Source organism: Neophocaena asiaeorientalis, unplaced genomic scaffold, assembly GCF_003031525.2.
Source record: "Neophocaena asiaeorientalis asiaeorientalis breed wild unplaced genomic scaffold, Neophocaena_asiaeorientalis_V1.1 scaffold248, whole genome shotgun sequence".
In the NCBI taxonomy this organism is placed as follows: domain Eukaryota; kingdom Metazoa; phylum Chordata; class Mammalia; order Artiodactyla; family Phocoenidae; genus Neophocaena; species Neophocaena asiaeorientalis.
Window position 1 is genome coordinate 161,490 of NW_020185320.1, and position 16,589 is coordinate 178,078.

Below are 16,589 nucleotides of genomic sequence, written 5' to 3' on the forward strand. Positions count from 1 at the left end.
AGTGCCTCATACTGACATAAATCTGCTGGTCTGTGTGAGACTCTGTACCTTACAGTGTAAGCATTCTGTCAAAAGGAATGGTTTCTAAACAATTTTATCTGACGCTCATCTGCACCATTTGAAAGCTGAGGAAACTGCGTTGTAGATATTGATGGTGTCTTCACGTTAATCAGACATGGAGTATTGCTGATTGCCTCACTTAGACAATAGGTGGAAAATCCTTAAAATCATTCACACATTCTTTCCCTAGATTTCACCAACCATAGTCAAAAATGAAACACATGATCGATGACACCTCTGATTGGAGGGGAATGGCTAGAGAATATTGAGAAAAAATAGTGACCTAGTTGCTGTTAAGATAAATTGTGGAAAACTTCACAAAGTAGAGATCTATTCTCTGCTCTGATCATGAGCACTGGCAGAGGCTCTGCTCCATGCCCTCATTCAGGGACCCCTAGGTGAAGGCTCTGCCTCTTAACACATGGATTCCAAGGTGTCAAAAGCCTCTTATTTGTCCAGTTTCTTCCTTATTGGTGGTGGTGTTTATGTTTACATATCATAAATTCCTTACTTTCCAAGTTGACAGCCCTTTGTGCATATGTACATGTTTTTAAATTCTACTGAGTAAGAAATCCTGGCATCTTTTAGATGAAGACAGTAAGACTTAATCTATCTGAACTAATGCTACTCTGGTAACTGTCTCAAAGCTTTGTAGGGCTAGACACTTTCTGCTCTGGCTTGTAATTATTTCTGGTACCTTGGGATTTACCTTACTTTTTAACCCTGGCAACATTCTGATGATTTGTTTTGGAGTATATTTCATCTAGCACTTTTAGTTTTTGGAGCAGGAAGTGGGGAAGGGAGCATTTATCCATTAATGTCATCTTGGCCCACCCTGTTGCCAGAGGGCTAAGATGCCCTTTATACTCATAATACCTCCTTTACACTCCAGAATTAATGAAGTTTAAGTTATATATTAAGTTTATATTAAATTTTAAAACAATTAGTTATACATTAAATTTGTCCTCAAAGCAAACACACACAAAAAGACCTGCAAGTACACAGTTCTAAGGTTTGCAACTAAAACAGTCTTCACTGGATTTGGACTTTTTTTCTCCTGGTCATATTTGCATGGTAATTTTGGTATGTTAGTGAGTATACTTAAAGACACATCCCAGAATTCTCTTGGAAGTAGAATATTAAATAATGAACTTGAGGTCTCCTTGTTTCATTGTCTTGGTGCGTTCTTGTCATGGAAGAGATTCAGATGTCATTTCATCTGTGTCTTAAAAGGTTGATGTGATTTGTAAAGGCCTTAGAGGCTCTAAGACTCCATGATGGGTCTTCCTGAAGTAGAATATTTACTGCATTGAAGCATAAAGCCAAACAACTTGAGGTTTTTTAAGTTGTATGACTAAAGGAAATGGGGCAGCAGAGGAAGTTTTAGAACCTCTGTAGTTACTAGGAGAAACCTCTAGAATCTTCATCTTATTACATAATTTACTAAAGTGAGGAATGCCAGTGCAAGAAACTGGGGGAGCAGGAATAAGTACTATTAAATTAAATGCATATTAATAGATACCCCTAGACAAAGGAATTTATTACATTTATACATTATGTATGTTCAAGAACAATTTATTCATAATTTCTTAATGAATGAAAATTGCAGTGATACTCTGAGAGAGGTTCTACTTGCAATGTTAGCATGTTACTTGTTGGATTCTAAAGTACTCCAAAGGTGCTTTGATACATTCCTGATAGGGATTAACAGTCTACTTTTCTGTTTAAACATCACACAGGGATTACACATTATGCTTCTTCCCAAGCAATCTTCCTCTACCAGTGTGTAAATATGATTGGTCTCCTTTTTCTCTTAAGCTAAATGCTATCTTTCTGGCTTCACTCATTTGCTTTCTAGCAGCCTCCCCATGTTAGCCTTGCCACATGGTCAGTCTTCTGTTTGGTAGGTTTTATAAATCCTAAAAGTTCTAGTTCAGAAACAGCTCTAATAAACCGAGCACTGGAGGCTATAGCTAAGGAAATTCACCATGTACTTCTGACAAAAAGGGGTTAAAATCTCAATGTTAAAACATGATTTAGTAAACTGAATACATACTACTAAATTAAACTAAAACCCTTACTGGAAAACATTAAATGTAATTAGACTCTACTGTCAATAAGACACGAATGGAAAAGTCTGTAACACTTGAAAACATTAAATGTAATTAGACTCTACTGTCAATAAGACACGAATGGAAAAGTGTGTAACACTTGTCTGGTTCTCATTTTTCACAGAGTATGAAAATTGCTTCCCTGCCAACTTCTTAAAGTATACTAATAACCTTAGAAAAATAGAGAATTCAATAATGACCATTTTTGGTGTATTTTGGAATATGACCTTTATATAAGTTTTAGACCCAATAGTTTAGATTTGGGCAATTTTAAATTCAGAATAAGTATTTAGAAACAAGTTATTTTGGGATGGTATGGTTAAATCTCTAATGTAGATCTGGAGAAACTATAAACTATTCTGTATGCTTACTTGGACACTGTAGAAGTGATTTTAAAGGATACTGGATAATTTCATTCCTTTCTTCTGAGGTTACAGAATTTGCATCCATTTTTTCAGCAGCTGTCACAACTGTTGCAAAGGCCTTTTGAGAGAGAGGACAAAAGAAGATAAAAATCTCTGCCACTGCCAAACATCTTTTATGGCACTTGATGGCTCTGTATTTAAGCCAGGTCAAGCACTGCTGCTGCTGGTAGTTGACACATTTTAAAAACTGATACCAAATTTCAGAGTCTCAAAACTACACTGATAATCACTATAAATAAGTACACAAAAACAGAAATATAGATCAATGGTACAGGATAGAAAGCCCAGAGGTAAACCCATACACGTATGGTCACCTAATTTACGACAAAGGAGGCAAGAACATACAAGAGGCTGAAGACAGCCTCTTCAATAAGTGGTGCTGGGAAAACTGGACAGCTACAGGTAAAAGAATGAAATTAGAACACTCCCTAACAGCATACACAAAAATAAACTCCAAAGGGATTAAAGACCTAAATGTAAGGCCAGACACTATAAAACTCTTAGAGGAAAATATAGGAAAAACGCTCTTTGACATAAACCACAGCAAGGTCTTTTTTGACCCACCTCCTAGAGTAATGGAAATAAAAATAAACAAATGGGACCTAATTAAACTTAAAAGCTTTTGCACAGCAAAGGAAACCATAAACAAGACAAAAAGACAATCCTCAGAATGGGAGAAAATACTTGCCAATGAAACAACGGACAAAGGATTAATCTCCAAAATTTACAAACAGCTCATGCAGCTCAATATCAAAAAAACAAACAATCCAGTTAAAAAATGGGTGGAAGACCTAAATAGACATTTCACCAAAGAAGACATACAGATGGCCAAGAGGCACATGAAAAGATGCTCAATATCACTAATTATACACTACAATAAAGATCTATTAAATAAAGTATTGAGCTCTCTGCATAAGAAAAAAAAATTAGAAGATAATGGAATGGTTTCTGAATAATCTTGTATTTCAGAGAATTAAGAAACGTGCAGAGAAAAACAGGTAGCAAAACTATTCAAAGTTGAAAAGCAAAGGATGCCCTGTATCCTCTACTCCAACCTCCATCTCCCAGGAAAATGCCTATTTTTCTTGGAAGCAGCCAATTATGCATATTTTTAAATGGTGACATGTGTCAAATAGGGCCTTTAACAGAGTTAACTTTTGTGTAGTTATTCCAATATTTTCTTTTATGCAATAAGGGAAATGCTATTTAATAATGTACTTTTTTATTCTGTGGAATAACGGAACTGACCTAAACTGTTTAGCTTTTGCTAAACATACTAAAATGTACTTATTTTGACCTGGCATGGATGCAGAATTGGCTCGGTTGAGGGTGTGGGATCAGAGTGCAGGGGTTTGTGTGGGACTGTTGAGCAGTGAGCTGCTTTTCTGGAGAAACTTGCCAGGTGATTTATAATGCTTTCCAAACCAAAGACAGGGCATTGAAAAAATAAGAGATGAGTTTCAAAGTACCAAAAGCATAAAAACATTCCAGGAAAGTTGTCATGGATGGTTAGACACATAGACGGCTTGCTCTTTCCCCTGACCTACCTCCGACCAGTCCACAAGGTTGATTAGCCTGCTACACTCCAGGTGCAGTTTATATGCTATGCAGATGTCTGGGGCGACATTTGGAATACAACCTTCGTCACTTCTCAGTGCTTCATTCTAAAAATAACAGTAAACTAAGATAACTACCTTTCAGAAATGATGAGGAACGAAATCAGATATTAATTAACCTGCTAACCTGAATTTTAGTAAGCCAATAAGTGTAGTCTTTGGTTTCCTTTATTTTGTGAGTTGCACCTACTCTCCGATAGTTAGCTGGTTGTTTAGGATGAGGTCTTGGTCAAAATCCCTCTAGCTCCTAATCACTAGATGAATACAGCCAGGATCAGAAGACAAGCATATTTTTCATTCTCATCATAAATTATTAATTTTTTTCATTTTAATCATACATTATTCATTATTGAGACTCTAATGCATTTCTGGTTTCCATAAAAGTTTATGGGATTTTGTGGATTTTCAATAAAATGCCACTTCGAACATTTGTAATTACATGAATTCTAGCAATTACTATACTGTATTAATAAATACCAACACACCACTACCAGGGATATAAGTTATCTCTCAAAAAAGACTGCTGATAACACTGCAGATCCTAACCTCTACAAAACCATCAATGTTTTTTCAACCTATGTGAAAATGATGGTTCTTATTAAGAAACAAAATCTCTCTCAAACATATACATGGGAATTATATCCTTCCCAAAACTGCTGAAATCGCACCAGTTCTCTTCTGTGACTTACTACTAGCCAAAAAGACAGATTATGTAAAGAGTTTTAATTTGTGGTTTATATAATAAAAATAATTGATATTTTGTGCCTTAAATATGAAATTATTCAAGTACCCCACTACCACCGTCATTGAAAAATCACTGATTTACATCTTCCTACTCAGTACTCTCTTGTAAGGCTTATTAGCATGTTTGTGTGCCATTTTGGACAGGAAACCAATACGTCGGAACTCTCTTCATAGGTTTTATGGAGTCACTTCTTAAGTATCCTCTGTTGCAAGATTTCTAGGTGTTTAACTGAGTTGATAACTTATTAACAAATTAACAATTTAATATTAACTTAGCAAATTATCAGGAAATTACTTTATGTGTGTGTATATAACCGAAATATAGCTTACTGAGCTGTTTAAAATGATATTCCTGGTCATAGGAAAGTTAGTTTTAAAAATTCTCAACTGTCTTGAACTCTCTGTTTAAAGAACAACTTGGGGCTTCCCTGGTGGGGCAGCGGTTGAGAGTCCGCCTGCCGATGCAGGGGACACGGGTTCGTGCCCCGGTCCGGGAAGATCCCACATGCCGCGGAGCAGCTGCGCCCGTGAGCCGTGGCCGCTGGGCCTGCGCGTCCGGAGCCTGTGCTCCGCAGCGGGAGAGGCCACAACAGTGAGAGGCCCGTGTACCGCAAAAAAAAAAAAAAAAAAAAAAAAAAAAAAAAAATGGGAAACTGGTCATAGGAAAGTTAGTTTTAAAAATTCTCAACTGTCTTGAACTCTCTGTAAAAAGAACAACTTGGAACTGGCAAATGTGTCTGGAGTTTAGCAGGTTTATCCCTGGCATATTGCTGGCCGTCCTCTATACTCAGCTCTGGAGATACTCTCAGAGCAGATCTTTCTTTGGTTTAAAATCCAAGATGAAATTCCTTTTTTTTTTTTGCATCAGAAACAATCATTTGGCTCTTTTAAGTCATTTCACTGGGCCATATGGTTTGACCTATTATCTGCTGTTATGTCTGTAAGAAACCTTTCCTTTATTTTCAAGAGTAGTAGCATTATACTCAAGTCTTAGTGCCTATGATCTGGTTTTATCACATGAAGGAGAAGACAATTACGCATGATCAAAAGTTGGCAGTGTTAGTTCATTGGCTTAGAAAATGCCCTCTAAAAAATCTAAAGAATTTAAAAAAATATCTGAAAGAGGTGCAACCCTGAGCTGCCAGTTCCCTGCTCATTAGAACTGCAAATTTACAATATTTTTGTGATACATAAAGCCTGGAGTCTGAACTAAATTGTCAGAGAAATGACTGCTTCTTACCTTGAGGTAATAATACGGGTTGTTGAGTGCGGTATGGAGGGCAATCCGCGGGGCAGCGTTCAGGTGCTGGCGAAGGGTGTGGGCAGCACTGAAGTACAGCACCTCATGCAGAGGCTGTGTCTCTGGAAGCAGGAGGTATTCTCTGAAACCACCAAAGTCAGGTATCAGCTTTTAGATAAGCACAGGTCTATTTTCAATAAACCACTTTTGTCAGTCCTCTGTAGAGGGCTGAGCAACTTACCGAAAAAGCAAAATCAACAATAGCCAAAACCAACCAAATACCAAATCCAGTGCAACTGCACTCAGAATGCCACCTCTCCGTGTAATATTGTTTAAAACTTTGACTCTCTGGTGTACAAGAAACTATATTTTAGTTCTGATTTAAACTTCTAGGAACAAATGTATATAAATTACATTTCTGCTCAAAATCTTTTTTTTTAACGTCTTTATTGGAGTATAATTGCTTTACAATGGTGTGTCAGTTTCTGCTGTATAACAAAGTGAATCAGTTATACATATACATATATGCCCATATCCCCTCCCTCTTGCGTCTCCCTCCCACCCTCACTATCCCACCCCTCTAGGTGGTCACAAAGCACCGAGCTGATCTCCCTGTGCTATGTGGCTGCTTCCCACTTTGCTCAAAATCTTTAAGGTAGAATTTCTTAAAGTATAAATGAATACTTTCTTAAATTATTTAGGAAACAGAGATATCCATATTCCTTCTCATAGCAAACATTTAACTCCTGGCACTGTTAAACACAGGCCTCAGACCTGGAATTAAGAGTTTAGGAAATTCTTTTTTGATCACAAGAGATATCTCTCATAGAAGTAATACAGGTAAAGTTTTTTATGTGTTAGACTTCCTCCTTACTTTATAGGCAGAAAAGGCTAAATTTTAGCTTCAGAGTATTAAAAACAAGGAAATCATTTATCATTAAAATTTCAATTATTAAAAAATACCACTGTAACTTGGGATTCTTCTGTCTTATTTATGAGCTAGACAATAAACCAATTTTAATGAAATGTGAACTTAAAAGATAAACCATTAAAAATTTCATCTGAATATGTAATGAGCCTATCAGCTGGTATGAGCTGTGACAGTACATGGTTCCTGGGTGGCCTAGAGGGTAGCAAACTGGAAGGGAGAAGCTTTGGCACCCATAACCCAAAGACAGAGTAATAAGTCACTAACTTGATTAAAGCAGTTAACTCACATGCCTTCATAAAGATTTCTGGGGCTTAGTTAGTCCTGGGCCTAAAGTATTTTGGTCACATGACAGATTTGTATCAGCTCCCTTTCCCACCGGTGCAGGCAGAACCAAGCAGCTCCCTCAGCCCAGCCACTGGGGAAATTACTCTTCTTCCTGGCGTCCTGGCTTTCTTCCCTCCTAGAGAGGATACCAGGGCCTAGAAAAATCCCACCACACCCGCTCCTCCTGTGTGGTCTGGCTCTGAGGAAGAGAGGACGCAGAGAGGGTATGACCCATGTCCCTCCCTCCCCACCATCTCCGTCCTGCCCGTCTCAAGAGCTCCTGGCCCCCTGCTCATTTAGCTTCCAGATGCTGCTCCTTCTTCAGTCATTGGAATAAAACCCATGTGCAAAGAGCATTAGCCCTAAGAACCAGCATTCTATACCTCAAGTACTGCTAACATCTGACTCAAGATTAAGCTATTTAGCTGTAGTCTCAGGAATGGTTTCTGTGATGCGAGCTGCCTCCCTGGATGGCTGGCTACCCATTTGTAATTTCTGACCATAAACTTTTCCTATCCCAACCTCAGGCTGTTTTCTCCCCAATCATTATACATAATGGTCATTAAAAGTTCACGTTGGAGTCCTTGCTCTGTAATAAGGACTGGAAATCTAAGGCAACCAGATAAGAGTCAATTTCAGAAAAAAATTGTCTCATATTTGTCCTCTCCCTTTTTAACATCTTTATTTAATTTTTAGAGATTCAGATAATTCTCAAGGCAAATGACCTTTTCAGATATCCTCAAAGAACCTCCAGAGTCTAAATACTTGCCTGTACTTTGTTTCTACTGGGCTATGTTAGTTGAAAAATACTGACAAAAGATCATCGTATATTAGAATTTTTATCCAACTCCAAATGTGGAGACTGGCACGGACATCAGCAGTGAGTCTGGCACTGGAGCACTGCATGACGCTCATTTTAGACTCAGAGCAGAGTCCACAAGCAAAAGAGGCGGTGGTCTGGGGGGAGCTGGTAGGACCACTTAGTATCCACAAGGGCTACAAGGTTGAAGCTTGTACTTTGGTGAAAACAGTAACTTAGAAAGCGGCAACTTATTCTCATTTCTCAGTAGTTTCGGCAAGAGCTGCTTGTGGTGTACGGGGAACTCTACTTCCTGGAGTCTGTTGCTTATAGTGATCTTTCAAGGGCCGCTTTTCTCCAGAACTCCAAGCTCTGTTCAAACATCTGTGGTGTGGTCTTTGCGGACTGTGTGGGGAAAGAGAGCGGGCCTTCTGAAAGATGTCAGCAGACTGGGACTAACTATGTGACTTTCCAAAAGTCGCAACCTCTCTCTGGGCTTTAGCTGCCACATGAGTCCTCAGGTCCCATTTAGCTCTAACATACTACAGTCCTCATCTCTTCCCTGCTGGGACACTCAAGCTCGGTAAAGATAGTAAATCCTAGTATGGAAATTGTTGTGATTTCACAATACAACACATTTCAATCATGCCCAGCTTTATTTCAATAACTGCTCAGGAAGGTGAAAAGTCAGGCATATTAGGTCAAAGATCACAAAGGGGGAATGGTTGGTTGGCTTCCAACCCTACAATTTGGGATTTGTGGGAATGCAGAAAGGAACATGACATTTGACCTATAAATTATGCCAAATTATACTGTAAAATCATTTTTAGCAACTACAATGGTCTCAACTTGGTAAAAGGGAAAAACCAGGAACTTGGGGCTAGAAACTACAAGAACAGGAAGGCCCAGTACAGCAAGGTTAATTCTATGAGTTTTCCAAGGTCATTTCTAGCCAGTAGGTCACTTTAGAATTGCACTGTGTCACTTTTATGTGACCCATTTCTCTCACTTTAACCTTCCTTTTGTCATACTTGGTTGATCGTTTCGACCTCTGTCCTGACATTAGTAATTTCTCCCCAGTGACCAGGAACAATGACTCTGCCCCAAAACTGTCCTGGAAAATGGAACTCTTCACTTTCAAGAAGGACAGGCAATTTATCAGAAAACCACTCTTTGTCTTCAATAACTGAGCTGCTTTTTTTTTTAGTACTTGATTCTAGTCAGTGCCTAGCCTGCTGCTGAGTTTGAATTGCCATTAAAAAACAGAATAAGCAATGACAAAGAACAGTTTTTTCCCTATTTAACTATTAAATCATTTTATTTTTCAGACCTCTCATTTTTCTCCTATATGGCATGTCCCACCTGCAGGTGAGGTATGTGATTTTAAAGAGCTACACAGAGCTGGCTTTTGGGAAATCCAAATATCAGAATGATCTGGGTTTCCCAAAAAAGGAATCACCTTAAAATACAGGTAGGACTGGTGGACTTCTAAACTGACTCTGAGTACCCTGCTCACCATGCGTCTGTGCTGACATGATCCAGAGTTACACTGGTATCCCTCAGAATTAGAAACCCTTTACTCAGGATAAAATAGGGTATTACAGCTGGGCTGGGCTGTTTTCTGGGTTTGGCCCAGATCCAGCATATTCTGAGCAAAGACAGAGCAAGGATTAAGTGTAAGGCAAACACTCTGCTACTAGGGGGAAAACACTCACTTTTCTGTTTCCATCCCCACCCCAGCCCAGGCCTAATGATCTACATCAAATTTAAACCTGTGTTCTTGAACTGGCAGTAAAAGAATGAACTAAGCCATCTGCTGAGCCACCTTAATAAGGATGGGAAAGGAATAAAAATTACAAGTCTGCGCTGGACGGAGGGCCTCGAGGAGCAAAAAGCCTAACCCAGAAGTGTCCCGGACTGGCTGCGGACAGCTATCACACCAGTGTTATTTGGGCAAATAGCCTGATTTTTAGCTCTGAAAAGCAACAACAGACTCACCGCGCCAGACTGTCGATGAAGCTCACAAGCTGTTCTCTGAGGACTTCAAACTTGGTCTGCCTCTTACTTGCTCTTCTTAACTCCTTCATTTCCAATAATGACTATGGATAAAAGAAACACACCTTGTTCTGTTTCTGGTGATTCTGAGACAGAAAGCCCCTCAGAGGGCAGCCCTGTTGCTCAGGCAGAGGCAGCTGATGCCCTTTCCATATGACAGAATGTACAGAAAAAGAACCAGATCAGTAGGGGTTATATTTATCTTTTATTTTTCAGGACTGGGAAGAATCTCTCCTCCTAGGTATTTTGCTTCAAAAAATATAAAGTGACTTTTCAGAGAAAGACGAGAAGGGCAGCTTATGTCGCTACTAAGTTATAGGGCAGAGCGCTCACAAGCCACAAGCCACTAATTCATTTGAGAAAAGGACTTCCAAGAAGAGGAGAAAACGCGTGCTCTTTGCCATGCTAACAGGATAGATTCCATATGCTTTGGTTTGCTTAGATTGATATTTTATTCTACGTTTCTCATAACTTGGTATCATGGTTTACAGAAGGTTCTTTACTTTGACAACCAAGATCCTAAAGTTAGAACTATCTGAAAAAGGCTACACTAGACAAACTGTGGCTCAATTTCTGCTCTATACTCAATATGCATTTCTTTAAAAAAATCAAGAAAAATATCTAAAACTAAAGAGTTTCTTCTGAACCTCTCAATTTGATCAAACTGAAAAACAAATACATCAGATAAATAATCAGATTCCTTTTTGCAACCAGGTTTCCATTTTCCCTTATTACTAGTTAATTCTCTTTCTCTCTGAGGCTATCGGAACAGTTTCCGCCAACTTCTACATGGAGAATGAGGATAGCAGTGGGATAAACTGGATGTTCAATTTATAAGTGAGTTACAAAGTCTGCTTTGTTCCTAGTTGTGGTTTAAAAATGAAAACAAAAACATCCAGGCAGAGCTAATCTAGAGCACACGGGAACATCAGGGGATGTGGCTGGAAGGATAAGAAAGTGCTCTGACCTTCTGAAGATGATAGAGGTCTGTCTTCTGAAGTCCCTTTGACTGTGACTCAGAAGTATCTTCTTCTTCTTCTTTGGCTTCTGCTTTTAATACAAAACCAACATACAGCAGCTTGGGTAAATCCATTTAAGAGAACAAACATTTCTACTACTCCAAGGGAAATAAAGTTTCATCCATTTCTTTTTTTAATGTGGCAGGGGATCAAGGTTCCATCACATAAATGATTTCTTCCAGAAGCTGAAGGTCAATAAATATTACATAAGTTATGCTGCAGAGAGGTCTTCAAAGAAACCAGCTACTGAATTTTAAAAATGTGACCAACAGTGAGAACAAAACAAAATACAAACAAATCCCCTCAAACCAATAGGAAAAAAAAATCTCCAAATCTTTGTGCCATTATAAATAGCTTTTAAAAAACAAACAAATTTAAATTATGGTCCTTTGATTATGCCATGATTGATGTAAACAATACAAACCTACACCCTGGCAAACTTGGCCTGGATCTTCCCATTCTCTATATTTGACATGCTATTTAAGTCTGAAGTCGGTAGTGCGTATAAGTTTTGAAATAATCTACTGAAATACAAACTGCATCATGGTTCTTTAGCAAAGGAAACAGAAAACCGTATCTAGTAAAAGGTGTAGTTGTGTTTCCAGAGAACATGAGGTTCTAACAGCCTCTCCCTGGTGCAGGGCAGGTTTTAGGAACCTCACACTCACATGGCTTATTTGGCCAAACCTAAGACAGGGATGCAGCCGGAGAATCTGCCTTGTTCTCGAAGAATAAATTTCTTTTTAGCTATTGATAAATCTTGGTTCAAGAAAGATATGCTTTAAGGTTAAAATATCTAATAAATTCTCTGTCCCATTTCATTAACATGTAGCAGAGCCTTAAAAATAAATCTGATATGACACTCTGATCTACTTAACCCTCCAAATGTAATTTTAAACCTAAACTGTAATGTGTAATAACTGTCAAGGAACTAGAGATAGCATACAGTCAAACTGTACGCCTGTCCAATATGGGAGGGTGGGGTTAATTTCCCTTTATTATTAATAATGTGCCACTTTTGAAAACAGAAAGTACATTTATTCAAGACACTCGTTTTGCTTCAACTTACAAAATTCTTTATTCTTCAGACAGTTAATCATCTTAAATACCAACCTTCCCATTTCTAAAAGCTGTGTTCCTTTATTTAATATTAGCACATCACAGGATTTGTTCACTAGCTTATGTTACATGAACTCTAATTAAAATTATTATAATATCTGCAGTTTCATTTTACAAAAATCCCTGAGTCTGATTTTGTAAAAGATTGAAATTTACCTAATTTATCTTATATTCTTCTAAGTCTTTTACCCTGTTTATATCCTTAAGGGCGGCCCCTCACTGTCCCAGTGACCCTAACTAGGTGGCGACTGTGAATCCGTGAGAAAAAAAACAATAAGCTGGTGATTAAGAAAGAGATGGGCTCCAGGATGGGTACTACCCTAGCTAGCTACGAGATCTCAAGCAAGCTCCTTCCTCTTCCTGGGCTTTAGTTTCTGTTGCAGCTGGACTCAATAATCTCTATGATACCAATTTCCAGCCCTTTAAAATGTTTATGATTTGAAAATGGTTCGGCTCACTTGTCCTGCAAATGCACTGCAGAGCAATAATGCCTGCGCGTGATCTGGAGGGAGCCCCTGGTACCATGGGGTGGCAATTCCTCACGCTCATGCCCTGCCAGTCAAGTAGGCTGGCTCTTTCATCTTGCACTGGCTCAGCACTCATGGGGCCTAGCGCTGCAGCTATGGAGAGAGAGGGAGGGATTCAGCAAAAGACGTTTCCTAAATCTAAAGGATTTAAAGAGAAAGGGACACTTGCCAAACACAGAAAGGATTGATAAGAACATTCCAAGTGCAATGTTTTCACCATGCCTTGGTTCGCTCCGTGTGCTTATACACCAAGTTGCCTCTTTTCCCCAGACCCCATTAAAAATTTCCCTCAATAGGGGAAAATAAGAAGTGCACAGTCATTTTGCTTGTTTTGCTGAAGGAGTACTATACTTTGGTGCTAGAAACAGAGCAAGGGAAGAGCCCATGAAAAGTTAAACATCAGTATCAATCCACTGAGCCCCCTCAGAACAAAGACGTCCTGGAGCATCGGAGTGCTGAACAGGCTGCCTGTGCACAAGCAGGCATCCCAGCGTTCCGCAAACACAGCGAATCCTGTGCAGGTCACGCAAGGTAAAGGAAACTGTGCCCTCCTCCAACACTGAGGAATGCCAGGCTGCCGCAGTTCATTGAGGACTGAAAGATTCAAGCTTTGTAAACCTGATTGAAGCAAACCTCATGCATATTTTGGTAATCAGCATGCCAATGAGCCTCACTGCTGTGAAAGCAGTTCACAGCTATTAATTTTCAGGCTTACAAATAATTTATGCAGTGTTTTTGAAATCTATAAAGAACTTGATGAAATGCTTAAGAAAAACATCTAAAAGGAGTCCTTAATTATGATGCCCTGCTACTCTCTCCAATCGTTTTGATTTCTTTTTGCTGCCCTTTTTGTTTTCTCCCCTGAGGTAAGTCCTCAAAACTGTCCATCTGGAGAAAGAAATTTCTTTCCTGTCCATTTGATAGTTTTCATTGTTTAAACCAAATCTGGAAGAGAACCATTTGGCTTAGTTGTCACGTTGTGCTATTCTGAGGCTTGGTATACTGACTGATCACAAACTACGTTACCTCTTCATCTCTCAACACATCAGAACGTGTGGTTTTCCATGTTATTTTATAGTTAAATGACTGTCACAGCCAGTAGAATTGGCCAGATATTATATTCTCACCATCGAGGCTCTGAAACTGGGCCAGGAACTCCTCTATTCTCTTTGCTGTGTTGCCAAGCTGCTTTTCAGAAGAGGACTTAAAAACCTTGAAACATTTCTGAAGCATGGCCATCAGTTCATCCTTTGCCAACATCCTAGAACAGAATCAGTGACAGGAGATGTAATATAACTGGAAAATTCATGTATTTAAAAAACACTGTCTACATTTTAAATGTTTCTGGTCAGAAGAAGATGGTATAAAATGCTTCATTGGTAGCTACCAACTTTTTTGGGGGAGACTTTCCTCAATGTATGTGATATTCAGAAGTATTCAGAAGAGTTCTCATGATAAAGCTCAACTTGGAAAGTTTACAATCTGGGTTCATAGCCTGGTTCCGGCACTTACTATGTTTGTAACATAGAACACTTTACTAAACATCTTTGATCTTCAGCTTCCTTGCCTGTGAAATGGAAATAGGAACTCACCTATTTCACAAGGCAGATGGAAGCTTAAGAATTCAATGAGAAGATGCATTTGAATGAGCACAGTGCTTTTACCACACAGCAGGCATTTAAGGTTAGTTTCCCTTTCCTTCAGATCTAAACATAAATAAGAGACAAGAAACTGAGGATGTAACGCTCATGCTAAATGAAACCTGTTTGAAATGACCAAAAAAGTATTATCAGTGATTTCTTTATTATTTTAGCTAGGCTTTATATCTTCTATGGGCTTTGTTAACACCAATCAGTAAATCCACTGAACTTTAAAACTAGTAGGCAATTCTCCTTGTTCTGTATAGCATAGGTAGAATGATTCTGTAATTCCTTCAAGGCCACAGAGGAAATCTTTGTTAGACATGGAAAATGAACACAGATATTCTAAAATTAAGATCCTGTTTTCAGGGTCATTACTTATAGGATCTCTCCCCTAAGATCATATTCAGTAACAGATGAAAGTACAATGATTAAAAGTTCTTACATTAATCATGAAAGAAAACAATCGGCCAAACCCAGAATATGGGTCATTCTGTAAGAAAACTATCTTATGTTTGACATTTTTCATAGTAAAAAATTTGGGGAAAATACTATTATTACTAAGTTAGAGAAAAAAATGAAGCTAAGTAGACTATGATTACCTCAAAATTAAGCTGGTTACTTCAACTAAAATTTAAACCCAAACCAAAAACAAAAGACCCAGAACAAAAGCAAACGAACAAAACAGTCACACAACCAATAAATACAGAAACTGGCAGGGGTGGACAAAAACGTAAACTTTTCCCTAGTTTTAAGAATATAAAAGCTTCTCTTCCTCTTTCTACAACAATGAAATAATTATCCAAAGTGTAATCTTTATCTGTGAATGAAGGGCAGCTAACAAACATGTCAAAGACAATGAAGCCAACACATTTAATTCTTGATTACATTTGAGATTATTTTAAATTTCTGGCTTTCTATTGCCCGGATGTAGTCAAACTATTAAGAGAAGAGAGTTAACTCAAAGTCAGATACGGTTGAACAATCTGTCATACGCGAACTTAAGCCCTACTCAGACTAGATCAGCATTTCCAGGCTCCAAGGAATCCCGGGCACTGGCTTGTTGTAAGGGCAGAGGCTGAGGAAACGCTAGAGGAGGTCTAACCTGCAAGAGCAGCACCCTGAGGACTAGCTCCCCAGGCCACTGGCAGCCACACCTCACATCTCTTTGCAGCTTACAGAACTGAATATTGAGGAGGGCAAAGCCCAGCCTATTATTCATTTTCAGGATGCAATAAAAAATGGCATTATATCACATAATTTTGAAATCTAACTTTACCAGTCATAATTTTTAACGTGGCATTTGATTGGAAGGGGTAGCTCTTTCATCTCAGGTATAAACTTCCAGGGATTCAGACAGTTATTACTCTTTTTATTCTTAGCCAAAGACTATGTTCTTATTGTTTCCAAAGTAACAAAAGACCTTATATGTTCCCAAGTACTCTCAGGTTTAATATAAAACAAGACTTGAAGTAAGGTTGATTAGAGCAAATAATGTGAACCCAATAAAGTCATTAATTGAAATTTTTCAATTAAATTATATATATTTACACAAAGAACTAACAAAGATGCCTGCTATCATCACTATTATTCAGCATCATTCTGGAATCTATTCTACAACAATAAAAATGAAGCAAGTGGTACAAACATCAGAAAGGAAGATGAAATTTATTATTTGCACAGGATACAACAGTAAGGTTAGAAAGTCTAAGAAAGCTACAGAAGTATTAAAGAGTGTAAAAAGGGTGGGTGCATATAAGGCAAATACATATGTGTGTATATGTACACACACGTCAATACCTTACATTTACATGTAATCAATGTCTTAACATTAAACTATGGAAAAAAGAGCATGTTCAAAATGGCAACAAAAACTATAGAATAGGGCTTCCCTGGTGGCGCAGCGGTTGAGAGTCCGCCTGCCGATGCACTGCCGATGCAGGGGACACAGGTTCGTGCCCCGGTCCGGGAAGATCCCA

At 38.5% G+C, this 16,589-nt stretch overlaps 1 protein-coding gene across 6 annotated transcripts in view; it reads right to left on the reverse strand.

The window, feature by feature from the left end:
• Nucleotides 1-1,596: 1,596 nt before the first annotated feature.
• ORC3 (origin recognition complex subunit 3) overlaps nucleotides 1,597-16,589 on the reverse strand; it is a 63,885-nt gene continuing 48,892 nt past the window's right edge. For 4 of the 6 annotated variants that reach the window (XM_024733696.1, XM_024733694.1, XM_024733699.1 and 1 more), the window contains 7 exons: nucleotides 14,098-14,231; nucleotides 11,273-11,355; nucleotides 10,249-10,349; nucleotides 6,197-6,338; nucleotides 4,144-4,260; nucleotides 2,575-2,654; nucleotides 1,611-2,020 (listed from right to left, as the gene is read on the reverse strand). In XM_024733696.1, the coding sequence (XP_024589464.1) occupies nucleotides 1,915-2,020; nucleotides 2,575-2,654; nucleotides 4,144-4,260; nucleotides 6,197-6,338; nucleotides 10,249-10,349; nucleotides 11,273-11,355; nucleotides 14,098-14,231 (763 nt within the window). In that variant the 3' untranslated portion in view covers nucleotides 1,611-1,914. Of the gene's footprint in view, nucleotides 2,021-2,382; nucleotides 2,655-4,143; nucleotides 4,261-6,196; nucleotides 6,339-10,248; nucleotides 10,350-11,272; nucleotides 11,356-14,097; nucleotides 14,232-16,589 lie in introns of those variants that run through there. The other 2 variants (XM_024733695.1, XM_024733697.1) reach the window with 2 other exon arrangements.